Source organism: Hirundo rustica, chromosome 5 (assembly GCF_015227805.2).
Source record: "Hirundo rustica isolate bHirRus1 chromosome 5, bHirRus1.pri.v3, whole genome shotgun sequence".
NCBI classification, from domain to species: Eukaryota; Metazoa; Chordata; class Aves; order Passeriformes; family Hirundinidae; genus Hirundo; species Hirundo rustica.
This window is the reverse complement of record NC_053454.1, coordinates 652,208-677,235: the sequence shown is the minus strand read 5'-3', so window position 1 is coordinate 677,235 and position 25,028 is coordinate 652,208. Positions and strand designations below refer to the sequence as shown.

Here is a 25,028-nt window from a genome sequence, read left to right as displayed (position 1 = left end):
AGGGACACTCCCAAAGGTTGTCCCCATGGCACTAATTCCCTGATGATTTTTGGGAGCAGGACACTCCCAAAGGCTGTCCCCATGGCGCTAATTCCTTGATGATTTTCAGGAGCGTGGCAGGAGCAGGACACTCCCAAAGGCTGTCCCCATGGCGCTAATTCCCTGATCATTTTCGGGAGCAGGGACACTCCCAAAGGCTGTCCCCATAGCGCTAATTCCCTGATGATTTTCAGGAGCGTGGCAGGAGCAGGACACTCCCAAAGGCTGTCCCCATATTCCTAATTCCCTGATGATTTTCGGGAGCGTGGCAGGAGCAGGACACTCCCAAAGGCTGTCCCCATGGCCCTAATTCCCTGATGATTTTCGGGAGCAGGGACACTCCCAAAGGCTGTCCCCATGGCCCTAATTCCCTGATGATTTTCGGGAGCAGGGACACTCCCAAAGGCTGTCCCCATGGCCCTAATTCCCTGAGGATTTTCGGGAGTGTGGCAGGAGCAGGGCATTCCCAAAGGCTCTCCCCATGGCCCTAATTCCCTGATGATTTTCGGGAGCGCAGCAGGAGCAGGGCATTCCCAAAGGCTCTCCCCATGGTGCAAATTCCCTGATGATTTTTGGGAGCGCAGCAGGAGCAGGACATTCCCAAAGGCTGTCCCCGTGCCATCGCCCCGATCGAGCACCGGTGACGATGCCCTGACCCTGCTCTCCCCAGCGTGGCTCCAGCACGGCTCTGGCTCTGTCTGGATTTTAGGAACAACCTGCCCGGACACCTCGGTCCCTCTGCAGCTCAGGAACGATTTTTCCAGAGGGTGGGATGAGCAAAGAGCAGGAATGCAGCCCTGAGCTGAGCTCAATGCAGGGGACGGGGAAAACCTTCCTCAAAGGCACCGATGCTCGTCCACCAAGGCGGTGAACGACGCGTGTTCTACTACTGAACTACGCGTGTTCTACTACTGAACTACGCGTGTTCTACTACTGCGTGTAGGAAACGACACAGCTGCAAACCGCGCGAGGGAATCCCAGGAAAAGCTCCCCCGGGGTCACCCGGTACTTGAGACCTTCGCAAATCCCATCAAAACCTGGATTTGCGCCGGGAAGGACGGGGACCACAGGTGAAAGCTGGCAGATCTCCGCGGCCAAGATGCCCAAACGCCTCCTCGGTCCAAGCTCGGTCAGGCAGAGCAATCCGAGGGTGCTAGGCCAGCAAAATCCACGGATTGAGTGTTTGGCGGCTCAGTTTGTAGCCAGGCTCCTGGCAATGAATCCCTCTGTCCGCAGCTCCTGATGGAACCTCGGGGCTGCCACGACAGCTCTCAGGGTGACACTGCCACCCCTGTGCCACCAGGATCCCTCTGGACACACAGGAAGGATCCAGAAGGTTCCCTGTGGTGTAAGGTGACACACAGGAGGGATCCAGAAGATGCCTTGTGGCTCAAGGTGACACTGTCACCCCTGTGCCACCAGGATCCCTCTGGACACACCGGAAGGATCCAGAAGATTCCCTGTGGCTCAAGGTGACACACAGGAGGGATCCAGAAGATTCCCTGTGCCTCAAGGTGACACTGTCACCCCTGTGCCACCAGGATCGCTCTGGACACACAGGAAGGATCCAGAAGATTCCCTGTGGCTCAAGGTGACACTGCCACCCCTGTGCCACCAGGATCGCTCTGGACACACAGGAGGGATCCAGAAGATTCCCTGTGGACCAAGGTGACACACAGGAGGGATCCAGAAGGTTCCCTGAGGCTCAAGGTGACACTGCCACCCCTGTGCCACCAGGATCGCTCTGGACACACAGGAAGGATCCAGAAGATTCCCTGTGGCTCAAGGTGACACACAGGAGGGATCCAGAAGGTTCCCTGAGGCTCAAGGTGACACTGTCACCCCTCTGTCACCAGGATCCTTCTGGACACACAGGAAGGATCCAGAAGATTCCCCGTGCCTCAAGGTGACACTGCCACCCCTGTGCCACCAGGATCGCTCTGGACACACCGGAAGGATCCAGAAGATTCCTTGTGGCTCAAGGTGACACTGCCACCCCTGTGCCACCAGGATCGCTCTGGACACACAGGAGGGATCCAGAAGATTCCCTGTGGACCAAGGTGACACACAGGAGGGATCCAGAAGGTTCCCTGAGGCTCAAGGTGACACTGCCACCCCTGTGCCACCAGGATCGCTCTGGACACACAGGAAGGATCCAGAAGATTCCCTGTGGCTCAAGGTGACACACAGGAAGGATCCAGAAGATGCCTTGTGGCTCAAGGTGACACTGCCACCCCTGTGCCACCAGGATCCCTCTGGACACACCGGAAGGATCCAGAAGATTCCCTGTGGCTCAAGGTGACACACAGGAGGGATCCAGAAGATTCCCTGTGCCTCAAGGTGACACTGCCACCTCTGTGCCACCAGGATCCCTCTGGAAACACAGGAAGGATCCAGAAGATTCCCTGTGGCTCAAGGTGACACACAGGAATGATCCAGAAGGTTCCCTGTGGTGTAAGGTGACACTGCCACCCCCGTGTCACCAGGATCCCTCTGGACACACCGGAAGGATCCAGAAGACTCCCCATGCCTCAAGGTGACACACAGAAGGGATCCAGATAGTTCCCTGAGGCTCAAGGTGACACTTCCACCCCCGTGTCATCAGGATCCCTCTGGACACACAGGAAGGATCCAGAAGATTCCCTGTGGACCAAGGTGACACTCAAGAAGGATCCAGAAGATTCCCCGTGGCTCAAGGTGACACTGCCACCTCTGTGCCACCAGGATCCCTCTGGAAACACAGGGAGGATCCAGAAGATTCCCGTGCCTCAAGGTGACACTGCCACCAGGAGCTTTCTGGACACACAGGAAGGATCCAGAAGATTCCTTGTGGCTCAAGGTGACACTGTCACCCCTGTGCCACCAGGATCCCTCTGGAAACACAGGAAGGATCCAGAAGATTCCCTGTGGACCAAGGTGACACACAGGAGGGATCCAGAAGATTCCTTGTGGCTCAAGGTGACACTGCCACCCCTGTGCCACCAGGATCCCTCCGGACATCCAGAAGGTTCCCTGTGGCCCAAGGTGACACTGTCACCCCTGTGCCACCAGGATCCCTCTGGACATCCAGAAGGTTCCCTGTGGCCATTCCAAGCGCTGAAAGGGGGCAGCCAAACTCCAAAGCTCTCCCAGAGATGCGGCCAAGGGGCTCCCACCAGGATCCATCACCACAGGATCACCGAGGCTGGAAAAGCCCTCCAGGACCACCGAGTCCAGTCTGGGACACAACCACAGCCTGAGTGACACCTCCAGGGGCGTTGGAACCCCGGGGGATGAGAATTCCAGCCTTTCCGGGCTAAAAGGAAACACCACATTTCACCTGAGGCTGTGGAACAGCTCCCGAAACTGAGTGACGGTTTGGATGGAATTGTGTGATCTCACAGGGTGGAAAACTGAGAATTTAAGGGTTTAGTATGTAATAATATATATCAGGCAATATGGAGGATTTGAGGCGTTGCCTAAGTCCTTCTTCTTCACCTCCTTCTTCATGGTTTTGGGTGTTTATTTCTCACTGGGTGAAAAAGGTCCTTGGGTTCTCGGCTATTGTGTTAAAAGTATAAATAATTTAGGTGTCACCTCGTTACTGGGTAATCAGCACTTAAAAGACCACGGAAAGAGTTGGAGAGGGATCCACATTCTGCCTCATTAGCTGGAACTCGCAACTCGTCAGGCTGTGCTTTACGTAGGAATTAATAAACACCGAGTCCCAACACGAAAACCCACGTCTCCCGTGCGTTAATCCCGGCTCTAACGCGAAGAAAAGACAAAAACCTCACAGACCCCAAACCTCCCTGGGCAGCCCCGAAACTCAGTCTCCACCAGGTCCATCCTGCTTGAGGAGATCAGCCACCAAATCCCTTCTTTCCATCGAAATCCCCTCTTTTCCATTGAAATCCCCTCTTTTCCATCGAAACCCCCTCTTTTCCATCCGTATCCCACGCCAGGGGCAGGGCCCGCGGGGGAAGGCTCCGGAGCCGGGAGCGTTTGTTTGGAAACGGCCAATCTGTTCCCAATTAGGGAGAGGAAACGCCGAGAGGCTGCCTCGTTAATTAAGGAACTCGCTATCAAAGGACTCATTAAGAGCTACTGAAACGGAATGGCTGTTCAAATAAATACCCATTAATCTCAAACGCGCGATCGGGATCGCAGGAGCGCCTCTGGCCGCCCTGGAAGCGCGGAATGGGTTGGGTTGGATCCCCAAAGATCACCCAGGTCCACCTCCCACTATCCCAGGGCGCTCCGAGCCCCATCCAGCTGCTCCACGGGCACTTCCAGGGATCCAGGGGCAGCCGCAGCTTCCCTTCACCTGTTGGTGGCTCCTTCATTTCCCCCGGCCCCAGCCAGGTGGGATTTGGTCCCTGAAATCCAAACCCAACCCCTGCTGTGGCACGGAGAGCCCTCCCAGCAGCTCTCCGAGGAATTAACAGTGTTTCCATGGAAAACAAAGCCTAACGGGCTCCAAGCGCTCTCAGAGTTTCCAATTATGTTGGGTTTTTTTTGTTTGTTTTTTTTTTTTGCTACCAGCAGAATTCCTTCCTCGCCCGCAACAAGCATCGGGATTGATGCGATTAAGGATATTTAGATGTGCAAATCCAGGGACTTCAGACAGCAGAGAAGCGGGGCCAAAACCCGGGAATTCTTTGGTGAATTAAATGTACGGTTTTCTATAAACACCGCGAGTTGTCCCCGTAATTTCGACACGGAATTTCCTGACTTTCCCAATCCGTAAGGCGGCACCGGGGATGTTTTGCAGAGGATGGAAACGTGATGGGGAAATAATGAGCAATTGTTTGGTAGCACAAACCCCAGGATAATCCCGGTGGATCCTCTCTCCGTGGCCACAGATGGAGACTTCAGACCCCGCAGACCTCACAGGGCTCAGCTCCTGCTCCAGAAGCTTCTGGATCCTCTGGCTGTCCCAAATCCCCCTAAACTGGGGGCAAACTCAGTAAATCAGCTCTGGAAATTTTTCCTGCTTTGCCTGTGCTGTCCTGATTTGCCTTTTTCCTTTTCTGCGCTCACTGAAGGCGTCAGAAAAACCCCAAACCATCACCCAAAAAGACGAACGCTTCCCAAAACGTCAAACCAAATGAACGACGAGTACTTGTAAATTTAAAAAATATTTTGAAGAGGTTTACTTAATAAAATAAACCCTTCATTAACTGCCCAGAAGTTCATTTTCAACTGGACCAAGTGGGTTTTCATGGAGGTTTTTGGTTGGATTTTTTTTTTCCCCCCTGGTTTGTTTTGGGTGTTTTCAGCTTTTAGTTAAAAAAAACCCACACAAAACCAACCAAAAAAAACCCCAAACAAAACAAACAAAAAAAAACCCCAAAAACCCTACCCCCCCCCAAAAAAAAACCAAAACCAAACCAAACCAAACCAAACCAACCACCACAACAACAATAACATACAAAAAAAAGCCAAACCAACCAACAAACAAACAAAAAAAAGGACAAACGAAAAGCTGTGGATCTGCACTCAAGATCCTGCAAAGAAATGGTTCTCCAGGACAAAGAGGGCTGCATCCCAAATGAACCCAGCAGGCACCCAGAAAACTCCTAATTAATTAATTAACTCTACTCAGCTTTGCAGCAGAGTCATTAAGAACAACGCCCCCTTTTTTTTTTTGTCCCCTAATTTAATTTTTTGGGTTTTTTTTTTTTTTTGTTTTCCCTGTGGAAGGTGGACAGGAGCAGAACAATTCCTGGCGTGCAGCTGTGGGCCGGGCGTGCGACCACCGACGGGCCCTGAGTGACTTCAGCCACGGGCAGACCCGGATTGGATCCCTGGCTCCGTGGAGCCATCCCAGGAGCGGAACACTGGAGCCACTGTGCGGATTTATGGAGCTGGAAAAATGGGCCGGAGCCAATTCAGGAGGTGACGTTCACGTGGGTTTGGGATTTGCCAAGGAAAAGAAGAAGGGGGGAAAACGTTCCAGCCAAGGTTGGATTGTGGGTCAGGGCTCCTGGGCGCACGGGGATGGCTGCTGGAGGAAGGGATATTCCTCAGCCTTGGATCCATGGAATACTCCTCAGCCTTGGACCAACGGGATGCTCCTCAGCTGTGGATCAATAGGACGATCGTCAGGTTTGGACCCATGGGATCCTCCTCAGCTTTGGACCAATGAGATGATCCTTAGCCTTGGACCAATGGGATGCTCCTCAGCCTTAGATCCATGGGATATCCCTCAGATTTGGATCCATGGGATATTCCTCAGCCCTGGACCAACAGGATGCTCCTCAGCCTTGGATCCATGGAATACTCTGAGCCTTGGACCAACGGGATGCTCCTCAGCCTTGGATCCATGGAATACTCCAAGTTTTGGGCCAATGAGATGCTCCTCAGCCTTGGATCCATGGAATACTCCTCAGCCTTGGATCCATGGAATACTCTGAGCCTTGGACCAACGGGATGCTCCTCAGCCTTGGGCCAAAAGGATGATCCTCAATCTTGGATCCATGGAATGATCCTCAGCCTTGGATCAATAGGATGATTGTCAGCTTCAGACCCACAGTGTGGTCCTCAGCTCTGGATCCATGGAATATTCTGAGCCTTGGACCAGACCTGGGATGCTCTTCAGCCTTGGATCCACAGAATACTCCAAACCTTGGGCCAATGGCATGCTCCTCAGCCTTGGATCCATGGAATACTCCAAGTTTTGGGCCAATGAGATGCTCCTCAGCCTTGGATCCATGGAATACTCCAAGTTTTGGGCCAATGAGATGCTCCTCAGCCTTGGATCCATGGAATACTCCTCAGCCTTGGATCCATAGAATACTCCTCAGCCTTGGATCCATGGAATACTCCAAACCTTGGGCCAATGGCATGCTCCTCAGCCCTGGATCCATGGAATACTCCAAACCTTGGGCCAATGGCATGCTCCTCAGCCTTGGATCCATGGAATACTCCAAACCTTGGGCCAATGGCATGCTCCTCAGCTTTGGATCCATGGAATACTCCAAGTTTTGGGCCAATGAGATGCTCCTCAGCCTTGGATCCATGGGATCCCCCAAGCCTTGGAGCTCCTGATGCCCAGGCTCGAGAAAACAGAGGCGATGTGTGCACACACATTTCCATGGGAAGGCGTTTTGGATTCCATCTACACTGGGACGCATGGAATGGCCGACGTCACTGCATGACAGCGGCGTCCCTTCCAGCAGCCCCAACATCCATCCCGCTGCTCCCAGCTGATTTCAAATCCTTTCCTGGATTTCCCAGGAATGGGGATGGCCTCCTCTGCCCGGGATCTGCCATTCCGGAAGCGATCCCACGAACCAGAGTTGTTGGTTTGGCAGGAGGATGGATGCTCTGGGAAGGACGAACCTTGGGCTGGGCAGGGCAGGCTGTGGTCACCCATGGAAGAACCTTCGGTGCCATCAGCAAATCGCCAGATTTCAGAAAAGTTTCACCGCTGGAGCTTTTCCTGAGTAAAACTGGGATCTTGGCCTTGACTTTGACCATCCCTACCTCAGTTCAGGAGACAAAGTCCCACCACGGAAGATCTCAGGTTCACCATGGAAAAACCCACGGAGAGTGGCGCCAATTAACCCAATTCCAAGCGGAATTTGTCCCCTGCAAAGATCAACTCAACCAGAAAACTCCAAAGAGCCAAAAGTGGAGCTGTTCCAGCCAACCTGGAAGGCCCCATCCCCTGCCTGACCCAGGATCTCTCCCAAATTTCAGCAGAAGCTGAGCCCGTTTCAGCGTCTGCATTCCAGAGGTGTGGAAAAAAAAAACTCCACGGGTTGTCCTTTGCCAGAGGCAAGCATTTCCCACCTCGATATTTCGGTAAAACGGGATCTGGCAACGGGACCAAGGCATGGCAGAGCTGAACTCCCACCAGAAGATCAGGGGCAACCAGACAAACAGAAAGGAAAAAGGGAAAGGGGGAAGAAAAGAGAAAAGCAAATCCCGCAATTACCCTCTCCGCACCAAAAATAAACCAGGCACTGCAGCCCGACACAAATCCCTGACATTCCAACAAAAGGGGAAGAAAACCGTGGCTGTGTCCAAGATGCCCAAGGTCAACAGCTGGAAGTATTTTGGCTGGAGCTGGGGGAAGCTCAAGGAAGAGGGAAATCACACTGGGGGTGATGGTCACAACCAGCTCCCGCAGACAGGGCTGAAAGGGGCTTTTATTAAAAATATTTAATGCCGTTTTATCCGGTTTGGGGCTGTTTTTGGGGGTCTTTAATTATTTGTGGAGCAGCCAGCTCCACGGAAAGGTTTTTCCTCTGAAGGAATTGGGAGGCCTTGGAATCATGAGAAGCCTGAGAAGCAGAAGAGAAAACACCCAACAGCAAAAGCGCGACTCAAGGCGTTTGGAAGCAGGGGAAAATCGTGGGATTCGGGATCACAGGAGCAGGAACAAGCAATTTCTCCCCCTGTCAGAGTCAACGAGTGACTTCTGCTTCGTAATTTTTGTTAATTAGGAGAATAAATGAATAGAAGGAGGGGCAGGGGGTGGGATGCAGCTGCCACGGCCGAGCAGGGGGCAGCTCCTCTGAAGCCTTAAAGATTCCAAAGTGGGCAGAGATCTCCTCAGGAAGCTCCAGGGTTTGCAGCCAAGCTGGGAAGCTGCTGGGGGAAATCTGGATACACACACATGCAGAAATCCAAGGAAACGGATCTCGTGATCTCCGTCTTTTTCCTCGTTCGACATCCAAAGGCAGGGCAGGGTATTTTTAATTAAATGGGGTTTTGGGAGCCAAGAACGTGGAAATTGTTGGGTGCAGAGCCTGGATCACCCAAAATGAGCCAGAGCATCCAGCTGCTCTCCAGGCTCCTGCAGCGCTGCAGGATCTCCCTACGGACCTCCACACCAGTCACGGGTGGGAAAGATTCCTGACAGTCCAGGTTTGGGGTGGGACAACATCACGCCCTGAGAGACTCCAGGAAATATTCTAGGAATTACTCTAGGAATTACAGCCTTTATCCTGGTTTGCCAGTGGGTTTAACTGCAGACACTCACCACCTGATCCCAACTGTCCCACCAGGCTGGAAGTTGAGATTGGCACCAGAATCACAGAATCCCGGGATGGTTTGGGTTGGAGGAGACCTTAAATCCCATCCATTCCCACCCTGCCATGAGCAGGGACATCTCCCACTATCCCAGGTGGATCCAAACCTCAGTGTCCAACCTGGCCTTGGACGCTGCCAGGGATCCAGGGGGCAGCCACAGCAAATCTGGGAATTCCATTCCAGGGCCTGCCCATCCTCACAGGGAAGAATTGCTTCCCAGTATTCCATGTAAATCTCCCTTCTTTCAGCTGGAAGCAAAAACGTGAAGTAGCCTTTGTTTTTTTGGTCCTGTTCGTGTCTCCCAAGGCTCTCTCCCGGTCCCCGTGCCCGGGATCCGAGATTTTCCAATTCCTTGATGCAAAGCAGAGCCGTGGCCCGGCCGCGATCGGAGCGCGCGGCTCCAAACTGGAACGAACGAGACCAAAAAAAAAGGGGAAAAAAAAAAAATATGGACATATTTCATCCTCCTCTTTTGTGGCTTTTATTTTCTTTTGTATTCGCTTTGGGAATAACATTCTTTCCATTGGGAAGAGCCTGATTTTCCATTAAATACAAAGCAGCTGCCATTTTGGAAACAAAAAGCTGATTAAATACAGATTCTTTTTTCTTTTTTTTTTTTAATTTTTTCCCCCACTTATGAAGAGCAAGAACCACGTTTGTTTCTGCTGATTTATCGGGCCAAAGCTGCCAATTTACGGCAGCAGGAAAACTTAAAGAGAGCGACTTGAATCGCTCCATCTTCCCGAAATAATTTTGTAATTACGGTTCGACGTCGGAGAGGGAAAGGAAAGATCCAGAAGTTTGGAGCGCTCCGCCCTCCCTCCGGGACAGCGGACCCCGGGGGTTCCTCACCCTCTGCACACACAGGGATGCTCCAGATTCCCCGTTTACGCAGATTCCCGCCCGTTGGGATGGCAGGGAAAGGCTCGGCACATCGGGGTGACGCGCGGGGCCCGGAGGAGACGCAACCGCTGCCCCACTGCGGGCCCAGATGTTGAACAGACTGGAAAAAAGGGATGAGCTCCAAGGAAAAAATCCCAACCCACCCGCTCCGTTGCTACTCCATGAGCCAGCAAGGCTCAGTCCGAGAGGTTTTTCCAAGCAGACCCGAGTGACCAGCAGCGTCCGAACCTTCAGCTGGTTTTGTCTTTTCCCAGAAATGGAATCATATTTTGGATTTCCATTTCAAAACTGAGGTGTTATAGCTAAAAAAACAGGGAGAAGATGGATAAAACCAGGGAGGAGATGGATAAAACAGAGAGCTGGGGAAAGCTGCAGGAGTTAGTGACTGGTTTTTAACTAACCCGTCACGTTCTCCTGATTTCTTGCCCTTCATGAAATCTCCAGAGGATCATGAGATTTCCATGAGAATTCCGTGAGAATTCCACAGGGATCTGCACTTTGAGATGTTTTTTCCCACTCCTGCCATTCTATCTACCCAAGGCTGTGAGATCCAGGGAAAACATTTGTGGAAAGGGACCCTGTGATGGTCACCAAGTCATCTCCACCCACGCTGGTGGCATCAGCCACGGCTGGTGGCTCCAAGCGACGATCCCGAGCATCCAACTTTTCTGTGCACCCTCCACTCAAGTGTCCCCTGCACAAGGATCCCCCAAAAGGTTTGGGTTCCTCCAGGGCAGCTGGGGCTCCTCCCACGGATGGGTTAAGGAAGGTGTGGAGAGCTCTGGAAGCTGTTAATGGATGTCCCTTTCCACATTCCCAACTTAAGAGCCTTGGAAGAGCAGTGGATGAAACAAGAGGAAAGCAGGAAGCTGCAAACCCTACGATCTGCCCTGAATTTCCTAAAGGGTAGAAGAATCCAAACTTTATCTCCTGGTAGGATTTTTGGAAGGTCCAGGCTGAGGATCTGGAGCAGGAAGGAGGAGGCATGTTTGGATTCCATACACCGGGGCCGGAATTTCGGCTGCCGAATTCCCTGTGCCTCAGATTCCTTTATGGATGGAGGTGCAGGCAAGAGAAATCATCCAACAGCTGCCTCAGTCCCAGTATGGAAACCGAAATTCCAACCATGCTGAGGTGACTCCACGGAGGGAATGACACCTAAGGAAGCACGCCCTGGTTTAAAGGATTTATGGGACTGAGCATTTTGGCTTCCATCAATTTTCCAACTGCTGAAAGCAGACAAGGAAACCTTGGAATTCCAGATAACCCGGCTTAGCCAGACTCGAGTTTACAGAGCTCCTGGGTTAATCCCAGGAGTCAGCCTGCCCCACCCAGCAAGAAATCCATGGGATTTGGACACTCTGCTCCTTGTTTTAAAGCACCACCGGGTCCTGTTTCGACCCCTCCATCCTGAAAAACACTTGGGATTCTGGAGGCACTTGGGAAAGCAGGAATGGGCTGCTCCAGCCACCAGTCCATCCTCCCCCCTTCAGGGCATCCCTGTTTTACGGGAATTTTGCTGAGCATTCACTCAGGCCAAGCAATCCCCTAAAAGACTTGGATCACCTCAGGAACAGAAAGCCCCAGGCACGGAAGATTCTGGATGCTGCTCATGCCCTGTCCATGTCTGCATCCCGCTTTTTTTAACCTTTTAAACTTCCAGGATTAGCCACAACGACTTTCCACCGGACAAATTAAACTCCGCTAAAATTCCTCCTTTGTCCTGCCACTTTGTGCAACCCCCCTTTTATTTTTTTTTTTGAATCCACCTCTTCCGTGATTTATTCCCGCCAATTAATCCCAACCAGGCAGAGAGCAGAAAATCAGGAGGGATAAAAGGAAAACTGGGATTTGTCGCCATTAAGAAGGAGCCTGACTAAGAGCAGGCTGGCAAAGCCCCTCCAAATAAAGGGATTACTCCATCCCTGACCCTTTCCAGGGGAGCTCCAGGTATTATTTTCCATTGATTTACCTTAATGAAAGTAATGCCCCCCTCTCCGTAGGAAGCTGACTCCAAGAGCTGTCTAGGCACTGGATCCAATTAAAGGAATAAATACATCTGGCTTCTAAACAGCTCCAAGCCTGGAAAAGCCAGAGGAAAAAGGGCTCCTTTGCATCTGTCCCTCTCGGTTCTGCGCCCTGAGGACACCACGGAGGACGCCTGACATCCAACACCGCTCCTGGAAACCCCCGGCCGCAGGGAACGCCTGGAGCATCCCGGCGGCTTTGATGGGAGCCGGCCTGGGATTGCTTTAACGAGGCTCCGTGTCTCTCCAGGAGCCGGCGTTGATTTGAGGCCTCGGTGTCGACTTAGAAACTCCCCAGCTGCCCGGAGCCTGCAAACAGTCCGGGCTTCGCCAGGCTCGGTTTCCAGGGAAAGGGGCACAAGCATCCCACGGGAGCAGGGAATATCGGTGGGGATTCCCATGGAGAGCAGGGAATAAAGGCTGGGAAGCAGAGGCAGGGTCCAGGCTCTGAATGTGGCAACCCCGCAGAACTCCCAGGCGGGTTTTGCTCCCTGGGAATGGAGGAAACAAGGTGGCCGCAGAGCGCTTTGTTTGCCGCCTATCCCTGGAAATGCCGCGGGTTTTCCTGCCCGGAGCAAGCAGAGATGGCAACAGTCACGGGGGGTTGCTGAACCAGAAGGAAGGTCTGAAAGCCTCCTCGGCTTAGTTTCGGTGCTGATCGGCCAAATGCAAACTGGGAGATGGCGCAGGTCATGAATCCACATTGTTTTCTGGAGAAAACCGCGGAATCCCAGAATGGTTTGGGATGGAAGGGACCTGAAAGATGATCCAGTTCCACCCCCTGCCATGGCAGGGACACCTCCCACCATCCCAGGCTGCTCCAAACCCTGGCTTTGGACATCTCCACTCCTGCCTGAGGGAAGGCTTAGTGGTCCAATCCCTCAAACCAGGAGGAATTTCCAGCTGGAATCCCCTTGGGAAACTTCTCCGAACAAACAGCAAGGATTTTACAAACATCTCTTCTCTTTGGAGCAGAGCGCGAGGATCTCATCCAGGTTTCCCTAACATCAGGCATTCCCTCTAAAATTCCCTGCAGATTTGGGTGCTCCAGGCTGACAAAAGGAGCCATTTCAACGCCCTAAAATCGACACCTTAGTGACCCACTGGGGAGGAAACCCTCTCCTTCGGTCTCCGATTTACCCCAGAGTCATTCATCCCACGGATTTCAACGTTCAATCCGTCTCTTCCTTCCCTCCTGGCTGACACAAAGGACCTTTCCTGGTTCAACCGCCCCCGCAGAGCGCGGAGGCGGGAGCGGAGCGGAGCCAAGGCGCGGGATGGTGGAGTGGACATCTGCCCGCCCCTACGGAGGACAACGCAGGAGGTCAGGGTCAAAGGAAGGACAGAGAAAAGCAACAGGACAAAGGCAGAGAGGGGCCCAGAGGTCACCAGAGGTGCCCACAAATCCCACCCGACGCTCCAACGGCGGCTCCGACATCGGCAAAGGATTGGGGAAGCAAAATGGGGGCTCCTGGGAGCTGCGAGGAGGAGGAGGAGGAGATGGGGGAGAATAAAGCACCACAAAAGCAGTTTTGTTGTCATTCTGTCACAGAAGCCTGGAATGGGTTGGGTTGGAAGGGATCTTAAAGAGCACCCTGATCCAAACATCTCCCACTCTCCGAGGGTGGGAGCCCTCGGAAAGGAAGGTCTGAAAGTGTCCTCGGCTTGGTTTTGGTGCTGACTGGCCAAATCCGACCTGGATTTGGGAGACGGCGCCTGTCATGAATCCACATTGTTTTCTGGGGAAAACCGCGGAATCCCAGAATGGTTTGGGATGGAAGGGACCTGAAAGATGATCCATGGGCAGGGACACCTCCCACCATCCCAGGTGGATCCAACCCTTGGACACTGCCAGGGATCCAGGGGCAGCCACAGCAAAGCTGGGAATTCCAGAATTCCCAGACCCTCCCCACCCTCCCAGACAGGAATTCCCAATGCCCAACATCCCAGCCCAATCTCCCCTTTCCCACTGGAAGCCATTCCCTGTGTCCTGTCCCTCCAGCCCTTGGCCCCAGCCCCTCTCCAGCTCTCCTGGAGCCCCTTCAGGGACTCTGAGCATTCCCTGGATTTTTCCCTTCTCCAGGGGAACATTCCCAGCTCTCCCAGCCTGGCTCCAGAGCAGAGGGGCTCCAGAATCCTGGAATGGGTTGGGTTTTGAAGTGACCCTAAATCCCATCCCATTCCCACCTCATCCGTGTTCAGGGACACCTCCCACTCTCCCAGGTGGATCCAAGCCCCAGTGTCCAGCCTGGCCTTGGACACTTCCCAGGATGGAGCTGGATTTTCCCAATCCAACCATTATCACTGCTGGATCCACCACTGCGACCGCAGCCAGGAATTCCCAATGCCCAAGATCCCAGCCCAATCTCCCCTTTCCCACTGGAAGCCATTCCCTGTGTCCTGTCCCTCCAGCCCTTGTCCCCAGCCCCTCTCCAGCTCTCCTGCCCGCTCTGCCCTCCACCATCCCTGTTCCTCAGCATTCCCACCTGCAAGAGCTGATGGATGTCAAACCCTGGGAGCGACAGCTGGGATCAGCTCCAGCAGGGCTGGCTCAGCTCTCCCGAGGGCCGGGGGAGTTATTTAAGCACAGACCGCGCTTGTGCAAACCCAGAGGTGACTCTGGTGCTCCTGAGATGTTTTCCCCATGGTTATTTTCCACTCGGGTCCCTCCCAGCTCGGCCCAAGGCTGCGGTTAGTGCAAAGTTCACGGCATTTCGCCTCCACGCACGGGGCCTTGGCTTATAAATATTCCGGGGGGATTTGGCTTTTCAAATAAAAACACAGGCAATCGTTCTCTTTGGAAAGAAAATAAACACTTGCGAAGCCCTTTTCTACCAGAGCAAGAGCTGCCGGGGCCGTTCGTTTGCGAGGGGGAAGAGATGCCAAAGGAAGGCAAAAACCGTCACGGCTCCAGCTGAAATCTGTGCCTGCCATCTGGCAAAAATAAGCAGAAAAAGGGAAAAAAAAAAAATAGGGGAAAAAGTAAAAAAAAAAACCAAGAAACCCCTCAGCAGAGGGTTCGCGCTGAAGTGGCTCAACGGCAGAGGCTGGATTTGTTGGATCGCTGAAAGATTGCTTCCCCTTCCCAGGTCAGCCTCACCTCTTGACCTGCCCTGATCCCCTTCCAAAGGAGGTTATCGAGATACAAGACTAACAGAGGATTAAAGGAAACTGAAAATAAAAACAAAACACCCCCCCCACCACCACCACCCCGCCTTTCCCCCAGCCCTGCTGCCCTCCCCCAGGAAAACATCCTTGCTTTGTTAACCTGACAGTTCAGGGGAGGTGTTGACACAACCCTCCATCTCTGAGGAGCTTAATGTCAACAAATCAGTGTGTTTGGAGTAGCCCTGTCAATGCCATTTACATTAACTTGTCCAACAAGAAATAAAAACAACAATCAGCCATCAAAGACAAAAGCCTTTTTCAGTCATTCTTTGCAAAGTCCTGGGCTGGAAATGTTCATTTTCTTGGAGGCCGCGGCCCTTTGCTTGCTGAAAACCAGAAACCAGCTATTTTTTTTTTCCCCCCCCTTCGATTTTTGTTGGGGTTTTTTTTGTTGTTGTTGCTTTTTTTTTAAGGCCTAAACCGCTTTTTGCACTGAAATATTTTAATTTCTTTTTTTTTTTTTTTTTTACCCTTAAAAAGAGGGGTTTTTTTTCTTTTAAAGGAGACCCGAGCATCCCATATTAATGAGCTCCACGGCAGCAGCAGGGGGGGAAACCGACTCTCCCCGGTTAACGCGGGAAGAGGGCGGCCTCGGGAGCCAAACGTTAATTATGCTTTGATTCCCATCAGCCTTTTATTTGCTCGGAGACATTTCTGGGCACTTAGTGGAGCGCTCTGGAATTGTGGCTCCAAACCACCGTGACCGTTTCATGCAGCACTGGCACGCACCGAAAAACCCCGGGAAGTTCTCCGTGAACTTCTCCTGCCCCCCCCGGCACACGCCGTCCCCCCACGGCGCTGGTGAGGGCTCAGCGTCCCCCAGAAAACAAATCAATCCCAGGGATTCCCAAAATCCAGTGGTTTACATCGCCTCCCACAGCGCCTACTCCAAAGAAAAAGTTTGGGATTGCAAGGCCTAGAAAAAGTGGAGATTTTAGGCCACTCCTGACCCAGCCAGGATTTTGGGCTGGGTTATTTTTGCCGGGTGACCGCAGAGGTTGTGGAAGCCTCATCCCTGGAAAAATCCAAGGCCATGGCTCTGGAGAACCTGATCCAATTGGAGATGACCTCCAGAAAATGCAATGTGCAAATAAATCCCAGGGATTCCCAAAATCCAGTGGTTTACATTGTCTCCCACAGTGCCTACTCCAAATAAAAAAATTTAGGCTGAAATTCCTGCTTGAGGCCTATAAAAAATGGACATTTTAGGCCAATCCTAACCCAGCCAGGATTTTGGGCTGGGTTATTTTTGCCGGGTGACCACAGAGGTTGTGGAAGCCTCATCCCTGGAAAAATCCAAGGCCATGGCTCTGGAGAACCTGATCCAATTGAAGATGTCCCCCAGAAAATGCAACGTGCAAATAAATCCCAGGAATTCCCACTATTAACTGGTTTCCATCATCTCCCACAGTGCCTACTCCAAATAAAAAATTTTAGGCTGAAATTCCTGCTTGAGGTCTAGAAAAAGTGGAGAATTTAGGCCGATCCTAACCCAGATGGAATTTTGGGCTGGGTTATTTTTGCTGGGTGACCACAGAGGTTGTGGAATCCTCATCCCTGGAAAAATCCAAGGCCATGGCTCTGGAGAACCTGATCCAATTGAAGATGACCCCCAGAAAATGCAACGTGCAAATAAATCCCAGAGACTCCCAAAAATAGAGTGTTTTTCACCATTTCCCACAATGCCTACTCCAGAGGAAAAATTTGGGATTGCAAGGCCGAGAAAAAGTGGAGAATTTAGGCCACTCCTAACCCAGCCAGGATTTTGGGCTGGGTTATTTTTGCTGGGTGACCACAGAGGCAGTGGAGGCCTCATGCCTGAAAAATCCAAGGCCATGGCTCTGGAGAACCTGATCCAATTGAAGATGACCCCCAGAAAATGCAATGTGCAAATAAATCCCAGGGATTCCCAAAATCCAGTGGTTTACATTGTCTCCCACAGTGCCTATTCCAAAGAAAAATTTTGGGATTGCAAGGCCTAGAAAAAGTGGAGAATTTAGGCCGATCCTGACCCAGATGGAATTTTGGCCTGGGTTATTTTTGCCGGGTGACCACAGAGGTTGTGGAAGCCTCATCCCTAGAAAAATCCAAGGCCATGGCTCTGGAGAACCTGATCCAATTGAAGATGACCCCCAGAAAATGCAACGTGCAAATAAATCCCAGGAATTCCCACTATTAACTGGTTTCCATCATCTCCCACAGTGCCTACTCCAAATAAAAAAATTTAGGCTGAAATTCCTGCTTGAGGCCTATAAAAAATGGACATTTTAGGCCAATCCTAACCCAGCCAGGATTTTGGGCTGGGTTATTTTTGCCGGGTGACCACAGAGGCAGTGGAGGCCTCATGCCTGAAAAATCCAAGGCCATGGCTCTGGAGAACCTGATCCAATTGAAGATGACCCCCAGAAAATGCAACGTGCAAATAAATCCCAGGAATTCCAAAAATAGAGTGTTTTTCATCATTTCCCACAATGCCTACTCCAGAGGAAAAATTTGGGATTGCAAGGCCTAGAAAAAGTGGAGATTTTAGGCCGATCCTAACCCAGATGGAATTTTGGGCTGGGTTATTTTTGCCAGGTGACCGCAGAGGTTGTGGAAGCCTCATCCCTGGAAAATCCAAGGCCATGGCTCAGGAGAACCTGATCCAATTGAAGACGTCCCCCTGAAAATGCAATGTGCAAATCCCAGGGATTCCCAAAATCCAGTGGTTTACATTGTCTCCCACAGGGCCTACTCCAAATAAAAAAATTTAGGCTGAAATTCTTGCTTGAGGCCTATAAAAAATGGAGACTTTAGGCCACTCCTAACCCAGCTGGAATTTTGGGCTGGGTTATTTTTGCCGGGTGCCCAGAGAAATGGTGAAATCCTCATCCCTGAAAAATCCAAGGCCATGGCTCTGGAGAACCTGATCCAATTGAAGATGTCCCCCAGAAAATGCAACGTGCAAATAAATCCCAGGAATTCCCAGTATTAACTGGCTTCCATCATCTTTCCACCATCTTTCCCCCCTCCAAAGAAAAGATTTGGGATTGCAATTCCTGCTAGAGCTCCAGAGAAAACAGAGACTCTTTAGGCTGCTCCACCCAGCCGGGATTTTGGGCTGGGTTATTTTTGCCGGGTGCCCAGAGAAATGGTGGAATCCTCATCCCTGGAAAAATCCAAGCCCATGGCTCTGGAGAACCTGATCCAGTTGAAGATGTCCCTGCTTATCGCGGGGGCTTGGAGCAGGGGCTCTTCCCAGCCCAAACTGTTCAACAGGATAATTCTGGGATTCCCAAGACACACAGGAAAAATTCAGCCTGAAGAGGGAAACACAGACCCTAATCCCGAATCCCTGCTCAGATTCCTTTCAGCTCCTCCTCACCCCCTCTCCAGTGTCGAATCCCGAGGATTTTCCAAGGCCACTTGAGCTGCCCTGGGGCCAGCTGGAGCCGTGACCCCGGAGAGGTTTTCCTGCAGCTCCGTCGGGACAATGGGATTACTCAGCCCCGTCACGGCGCCTTTCTGCAGCCTCAGGACTTTGGGCCCCATTCTTTTCCACCTCTTCTTTTGGAGGTGGAATTTTAGCCCAGGAACTCCGACATGCCCGGGGCTGAGGCTCCCTGGTGGGCAGGTGTCATTCCAGCTGGGACAAAAGGCGGGGGAGCGACAAAACTGCGCCAGGGGAAGACTTTTCACTCGGCTAAAAACCCCATAAATTCAGTAGGAATCAGCTCTGGAAGATTTTCACACCAGGCAGGAGAGCAGGAACGGGTGGTGCTGCACACAGGAGTGAAGGTGCTCCAAGGACGCCTCATCCCAGGATGAGGCACAGTCCTGGAGCTACTGGCGCTGTGGAAATCCTGGATTTTACGGGACCAGGCTGAAAACTCGTCTCAAACAGGGCGGCAGCTCCTCCCGGACCCCAAAGCTACGGTGCTTTATTTCCAATCACACCTCTGGTGCTGATGGATTGGGATGGGTTTGGATCAGCTCCACCTTGTCCCCAGAAACCTGAATATCCTCCTGGAGCTGGAAATTTCCTTTTTGGAAATGTTCCTTCACGCCTCTCGCTCTTTCCTTCCCCACCGACGCCCATCCCACATTTTTCTGGTGCTTTAACAAACACCTCCATAACTTTCTGCTCCGCTTTGGGCAACACCTTTACCTCCTGCACTTCAGTAGCAAAGCCCGGGAATTTCAGTGCGCTCCTAAATCGGCCACTGGAAAAGATCTCCTGATCCCTTCAAGGGATGAAAAACCTCAACACCCAAGGATGTGGAGGCCTTTGGGATGCAGCCCGGTCCTTCCCGGCTTGCTCTCACCCATGATTTGGGCGATCCATCAGGAAAGTAAGGAAAAAACTCCAACCGACGTTAAAAAAACCCCAAAGCTGCAGCTCCCACAAAGCTTTGAAGCAGACCAGGAGCTGAGACCCAAACCAGGCTGAGGTGTCTCCCTGTCCCAGGGTTTTGGGGAGGCTCTGGAGCTCAGGGGCTGCCCAGCAAATCCTCAGCTGGGGCTTTTCTAACCCGGTGCTGGAAGACAAAAGGCTGCCTCGAGCTGTCCTGGAGGTTTTTAGTGCGACTCAAGCCCTCCAAACCAACCCTGGCTGTCTCCAGAAGGAAACATTAATATTTAAGGAAGATAAATCACTCCCGGCCCACCTCATAAATCACTGTGAGCATCCTCCCCCCAGCTCATCTCTGCTGCTTCATGCTCCGGTGCAGAGACCAATCTCCCTGTCAGATCCCATTACTGGCTCCCGAGTATTCCCAGCGCGACGGGTGGAAGCCTCCAGGTGCTAAACCAACCCACAGCTCCTTTTTTTAATTTTGTTTTTTTAAAGAAATCCGGCCATTTCCAGCCTCTCCTGGCTCCGGAAGGCGCCTGCTTGGGTTTGGGAGGAACCTGGCCAGGGAGATGGATCAAAGCCCTCCCCAATTCTCTGCTGAGGGGGCAACGCTTCGTTTGCCGGTTCATTTACCAGTTTGTCCCACTGATAACAGAGCTGAGAAAGCAATTTCTCCTCAGCACAGGTGCAGAGGAGCAGGGAAGGAGCCTCCAGCGCCCTTCCAAGGGCTTCTCTTGCACAGCCAAGCAGCCTGAGCTGCCCTGATCCCGGATATTCCTGCTGGGATAGACACATCTTGGGGAATGACACCTCCCAGAACAGCTCTGGGGAGCTGGGACCTCCTTCCAGCGGAGAATGAACGGAACGGAGGGGAATATTAAATCCCCTGCCACGGGGGAGTATTAAACCTTCCCTTCCTGTTTATTCCCAGCAAATAAATCCCAGCTTGGTAAAGAAAGGAAGATGTGAAACTGCTTTCAGGACAACCGCAGGGTTCGGGGGGATTTGCTGTTTCAAAATACCTGCTGGTCCCCGCTCCTCCCGAGAGCGTTCCCACAGAGCTGAGGACAAATCCCATCTAGAGGAGGGGAGAAAACCCAGCTGCTGGAGCAAAAAGGAACCTCCCTGGTGATTGGATTTTTCCTACCAATGAGACACCGCTCAGCTGACGGCAAAGAGCAGCACAAAGCACATTTCTGATGGCAACAGCAGCATAAACACAGGGGCTTTCGACAGCAGAGAGAAGGAAGAAACATATGGCGCCTTCCAAGAGAGCAATTTTGGGATGGGAGGCAGAGGGACTTGGCAAACACTTGGAAATGCAGCTGCAGCTCGAGTAACGCACCCACAGGCCGGATTTTCTGGGAAAAACCCGAAATCCCAGATGGCCGCTAACTGGGAGTTCAAATGCCTAAAATACAGGTGGGGAATAAATGCCGAACCTTGCTGGCACACGGAGGGCTGGGATGGAGCCTCAATCCCAATCAAACTCGAAAATAATTGGGAGAGTCCCGACAGGTGCCGAAACAGCTTCCGTTAAAATTTTCCCTGCATCCCCCGGAGCGCCAGGCCCTGATCCCGGCACACCCCTCGGAGCAGAGGCCGGAGCAGGAGGGAGGGAAGGGGCTCACCGGGAGGTGGGTGAAGACGGCGAAGGTGCTGCGCAGGAAGCCGATGAGATCCACCAGGTAATCGCTGGCCCTGCCGCCCGGCTCCGGCGCCATCCAGTCGTAGTCTGCCAGCTGCAGGAACTGGTCGATCTTCTGGTTGAGGTTGGTGTAGATCTCCTCCTCGGCGGCGTGCCGGGCGTCCTGGGAACGAGGCACGGCGTGGGATGGGGGCTCCACAAACCCCAAACCTCACTTGGGATGGGGGCTACACAAACCCAAAATCCCACATGGGATGGGGGCTCCACAAACCCAAAATATCACATGGGATGGGGGCTCCCAAAATCCCACATGGGATGGGGGCTCAAAATCACTGAGATCTCACATGGAATGGGGGCTCCACATCCCCAAAAGCCCACATGGGATGGGGACTCCACACATCTAAAATCCCACATGGGATGGGAGCTCCACACCACCAAAATCCCACAGGGGATGGGAGCTGAAACCCACTGAGATCCTACATGGGATGGGGGCTCCACACATCTAAAATCCCACAGGGGATGGGAGCTCCACACCACCAAAATCCCACAGGGGATGGGAGCTGAAACCCACTGAGGTCCCACATGGGATGGGAGCTCAAAATCACTGAGATCTCATGTGGAATGGGGGCTCCACACATCTAAAATCCCACATGGGATGGGAGCTCCACACCACCAAAATCCCACAGGGGTTGGGAGCTTAAAACCACTGAGGTCCCACACGGGATGGGAGCTCAAAATCACTGAGATCTCACATGGGATGGGGGCTCAAACCCACTGAGATCCTGCATGGGATGTGGGCTCCACATCCCCAAAAGCCCACATGGGATGGGGGCTCCACAAACCCACTGAGATCCCACATGGGATGGGGGCTCAAACCCACTGAGATCCTACATGGGATGGGGGCTCCACACATCTAAAATCCCACAGGGGATGGGAGCTCCACACCACCAAAATCCCACAGGGGATGGGAGCTCAAATCCACTGAGTTCCTACATGGGATGGGGGTTCCACATCCCCAAAATCTCACATGAGATGGGAGCTCAAACCCACTGAGATGCTACATGGCATGGGGGATCCACACATCTAAAATCCTACAGGGGATGGGAGCTCCACACCGCCAAATTCTCACATGGGGTGGGAGCTCCACATCCCCAAAACCTCACATGGGATGGGAGCTCAAAACCCACTGAGATCCCACATGGGATGGGGGCTAAAAGCCACTGAGGCCCTACATGGGATGGGGGCTCCACACCACCAAAATCTCACTTGGGATGGGAGCTCAAACCCACTGAGATCCTACATGGGATGGGGGCTCCACACATCTAAAATCCCACATGGGATGGGAGCTCCACACCACCAAAATCCCACAGGGGATGGGGGCTCAAACCCACTGAGATCCTACATGGGATGGGAGCTCAAAATCACTGAGATCTCACATGGAATGGGGGCTAAAAGCCACTGAGATCCTACATGGGATGGGAGATCCACACCTCCAGAATCCCACACAGGATGAGGGCTCCACACCACTGAGGTCCCCCATGGGATGGGGGCTCAAAACCACTGAGGTCCCACATGGGATGGGGGCTAAAAGCCACTGAGATCCTACAAGGGATGGGGGCTCCATATCCCCAAAATCCCACATGAGATGGGAGCTCCACGCCACTGGGATCCCACATGGAATGGGAGCTCCGCAGCACTGAGATCCCACATGGAATGAGAGCTCCGCAGCACTGAGATCCCACATGGAATGAGAGCTCCACACCACTGAGATCCCACATGGGATGGGAGCTCCGCAGCACTGAGATCCCACATGGAATGGGAACTCCACAGCACTGAGATCCCACATGGAATGAGAACTCCACAGCACTGAGATCCCACATGGAATGAGAGCTCCACACCACTGAGATCCCACATGGGATGGGAGCTCCACTCCACCCTCTAACGGGGTGTGAGCCTCACCTCCAGACCGGGAGGAGACCCAACCCCACAGCTCAAGGAGGAACCAGGAGGCTGCTGCAGGGGGACAGGGACCTGGTGGGACAGGGACCTGGTGGGAACAGGGACCACGGGGCTGTGGTGGGCAGGATCAGGCTGGATTCTGCCCCTGACGTGACCCCAGGACAAATCCAGAGGGGATGGAGGAGAGGCTGGCTCCACTGGTGGGAGCCTGGTGTTGTGGCTCAATCCCTGGATGGGCCGTCCAAGAATTGACCATCCTTGAGAATATCCCACGGATATCCCAGAACATCCCGTGATTCTGAGACGGGAGAGGAACATCCCCCATGGAATCCCCACCAAAGCCAGCGGTGCTCGGGAGCCTTCCTGCCGGAGCTCAGCTTCAGGACCAACAGGAGGACAATGCCAGGGTGGATTTCCCTGGGAACACCAGCCTGAGCGACCCCAAGGCAAAGCCTCGCCAAAGCCATTCCTGCTGCTCCCACCTCCGGATCTCCACGGGACACAGCTCAGACACCCCGCACCTGACCCAACCAGATCCCATGGAAACATTCCTGGAGCGGGATTTAAAGGCTGGAAAATCTGGGAGTTTCTGTCAGCCCCGGATTTTCGGGGATAACGCTAAAAGGAGTGGAAAAGACGGAGAAATATAAATTCTGGAAATCTTTCTCCTGGGCGGAAGAGGAGCCTGGCGCCCATGACCCAGCCCTCCAACGGATTTATTTAAATAGGAAATAAATTACCAGGCTTTCCTTTAAAACCTCCTTAATCCCCCGGCTAATTAGGGCTTGTAAAACGAAGGAGGAAACCTCCCACGATCTCGACAGGAGCAAAGCGATGGCGCAACCCTCCCAGAAGAGGCCGGAATTATCCCGAACGATCCAGGATCCGGGCCCAGCCGCCTCCTCCGGCGGATCCCGGGGGCGGGGAGCTCACCTTGAAGGTGGTGGTCCCGTAGAGCTTGGTGGTGTGCACGGTCTCGGGGAGCACGTTGGTGATGTTGGTGATGAACTCCTCCAGGAACTTGCAGGATTTCTCCAGGTGCGTGGTGTTGATGATGATCTGAACCAGCTGGGAAGGCAAAGCCGGGTGTCAGCCCCGGCGCCAGGGGAAGGGATGCCAACTCCCACGGGATCCCGGCGCGAAGAGCTGGCGCCGCGCAAACACCCCGAGCTCCGCCACGGGCTCCGGGCTCTCCTCCTTTAACAACACCTAAATCCAGGATAATTTCGGAGGGGAAAGCGTTTCCCATGACAGCCGCTAATACCGCGGGAGACGATTTTATTTTATTTTTTGTTTTCTTTTGGGGAGGACCTTCCTACATTGAGCTGTCACTCAGGGCTTCCCATTAAAAAAAAAACCGCCAGGACGCATCAGGAGGCTCCCGGCTGCCACCCATCCCGGAAAATAACCGGGATTTGAGCGACACAAAGGAACGGCGGGGTTTGGCTCTGGCAGGGGTGGGGTGAGCAGATGGGTGTCATCTCCTCGCTGGAGCGTGGTGGGGCTGCCTGGAGCCGCCTCCCGCGCAGGAAGGGTTTGGAAACGCTCCCAAATCCGAAGGAGATGGGATTAACCGGCGATTTCGAAGGCGGAGGTGCCAGCACCCCGGCGCTGGTGACATCAGGAATGTGGTGGTGGCGCCTGGGGAGGTTCAGCCTGGACAATGGGAAGGGAAAGAGGAACTGGAAAGGTGCAGAATGGGAATGGGGAGTCCAGAGAAGCTGTGGGATGTCTGGGAGAAATGAAAAGTTGGGAAAAGGAAAGCCACGGATCCAAGGAAGCAATAATTAAGTGAACAATTACTAACTCCTTGTTTAATAGCAGCACCCCGAGGTCCCACCGGTCCTGGGAGCCAGGTGTAGATTTACATGTATTAAAACCAATGGAAAGCTGATTTTGTGCAGAAAAAAAGGATGGACTACGGAAA

The 25,028-nt window shown here is 52.9% G+C and overlaps 1 protein-coding gene across 3 annotated transcripts in view; it reads right to left on the bottom strand.

Moving 5' to 3' along the window:
- The window catches only part of EXOC6B (exocyst complex component 6B), a 290,129-nt gene that overhangs the window by 107,637 nt on the left and 157,464 nt on the right, over positions 1-25,028 (bottom strand). For all 3 annotated transcript variants that reach the window (XM_040064052.1, XM_040064051.1, XM_040064053.1), the window contains exons 16-17: positions 24,035-24,169; positions 21,126-21,305 (exon numbers count right to left, since the gene is read on the bottom strand). In XM_040064052.1, the coding sequence (XP_039919986.1) occupies positions 21,126-21,305; positions 24,035-24,169 (315 nt within the window). The remainder of the gene's footprint in view (positions 1-21,125; positions 21,306-24,034; positions 24,170-25,028) is intronic.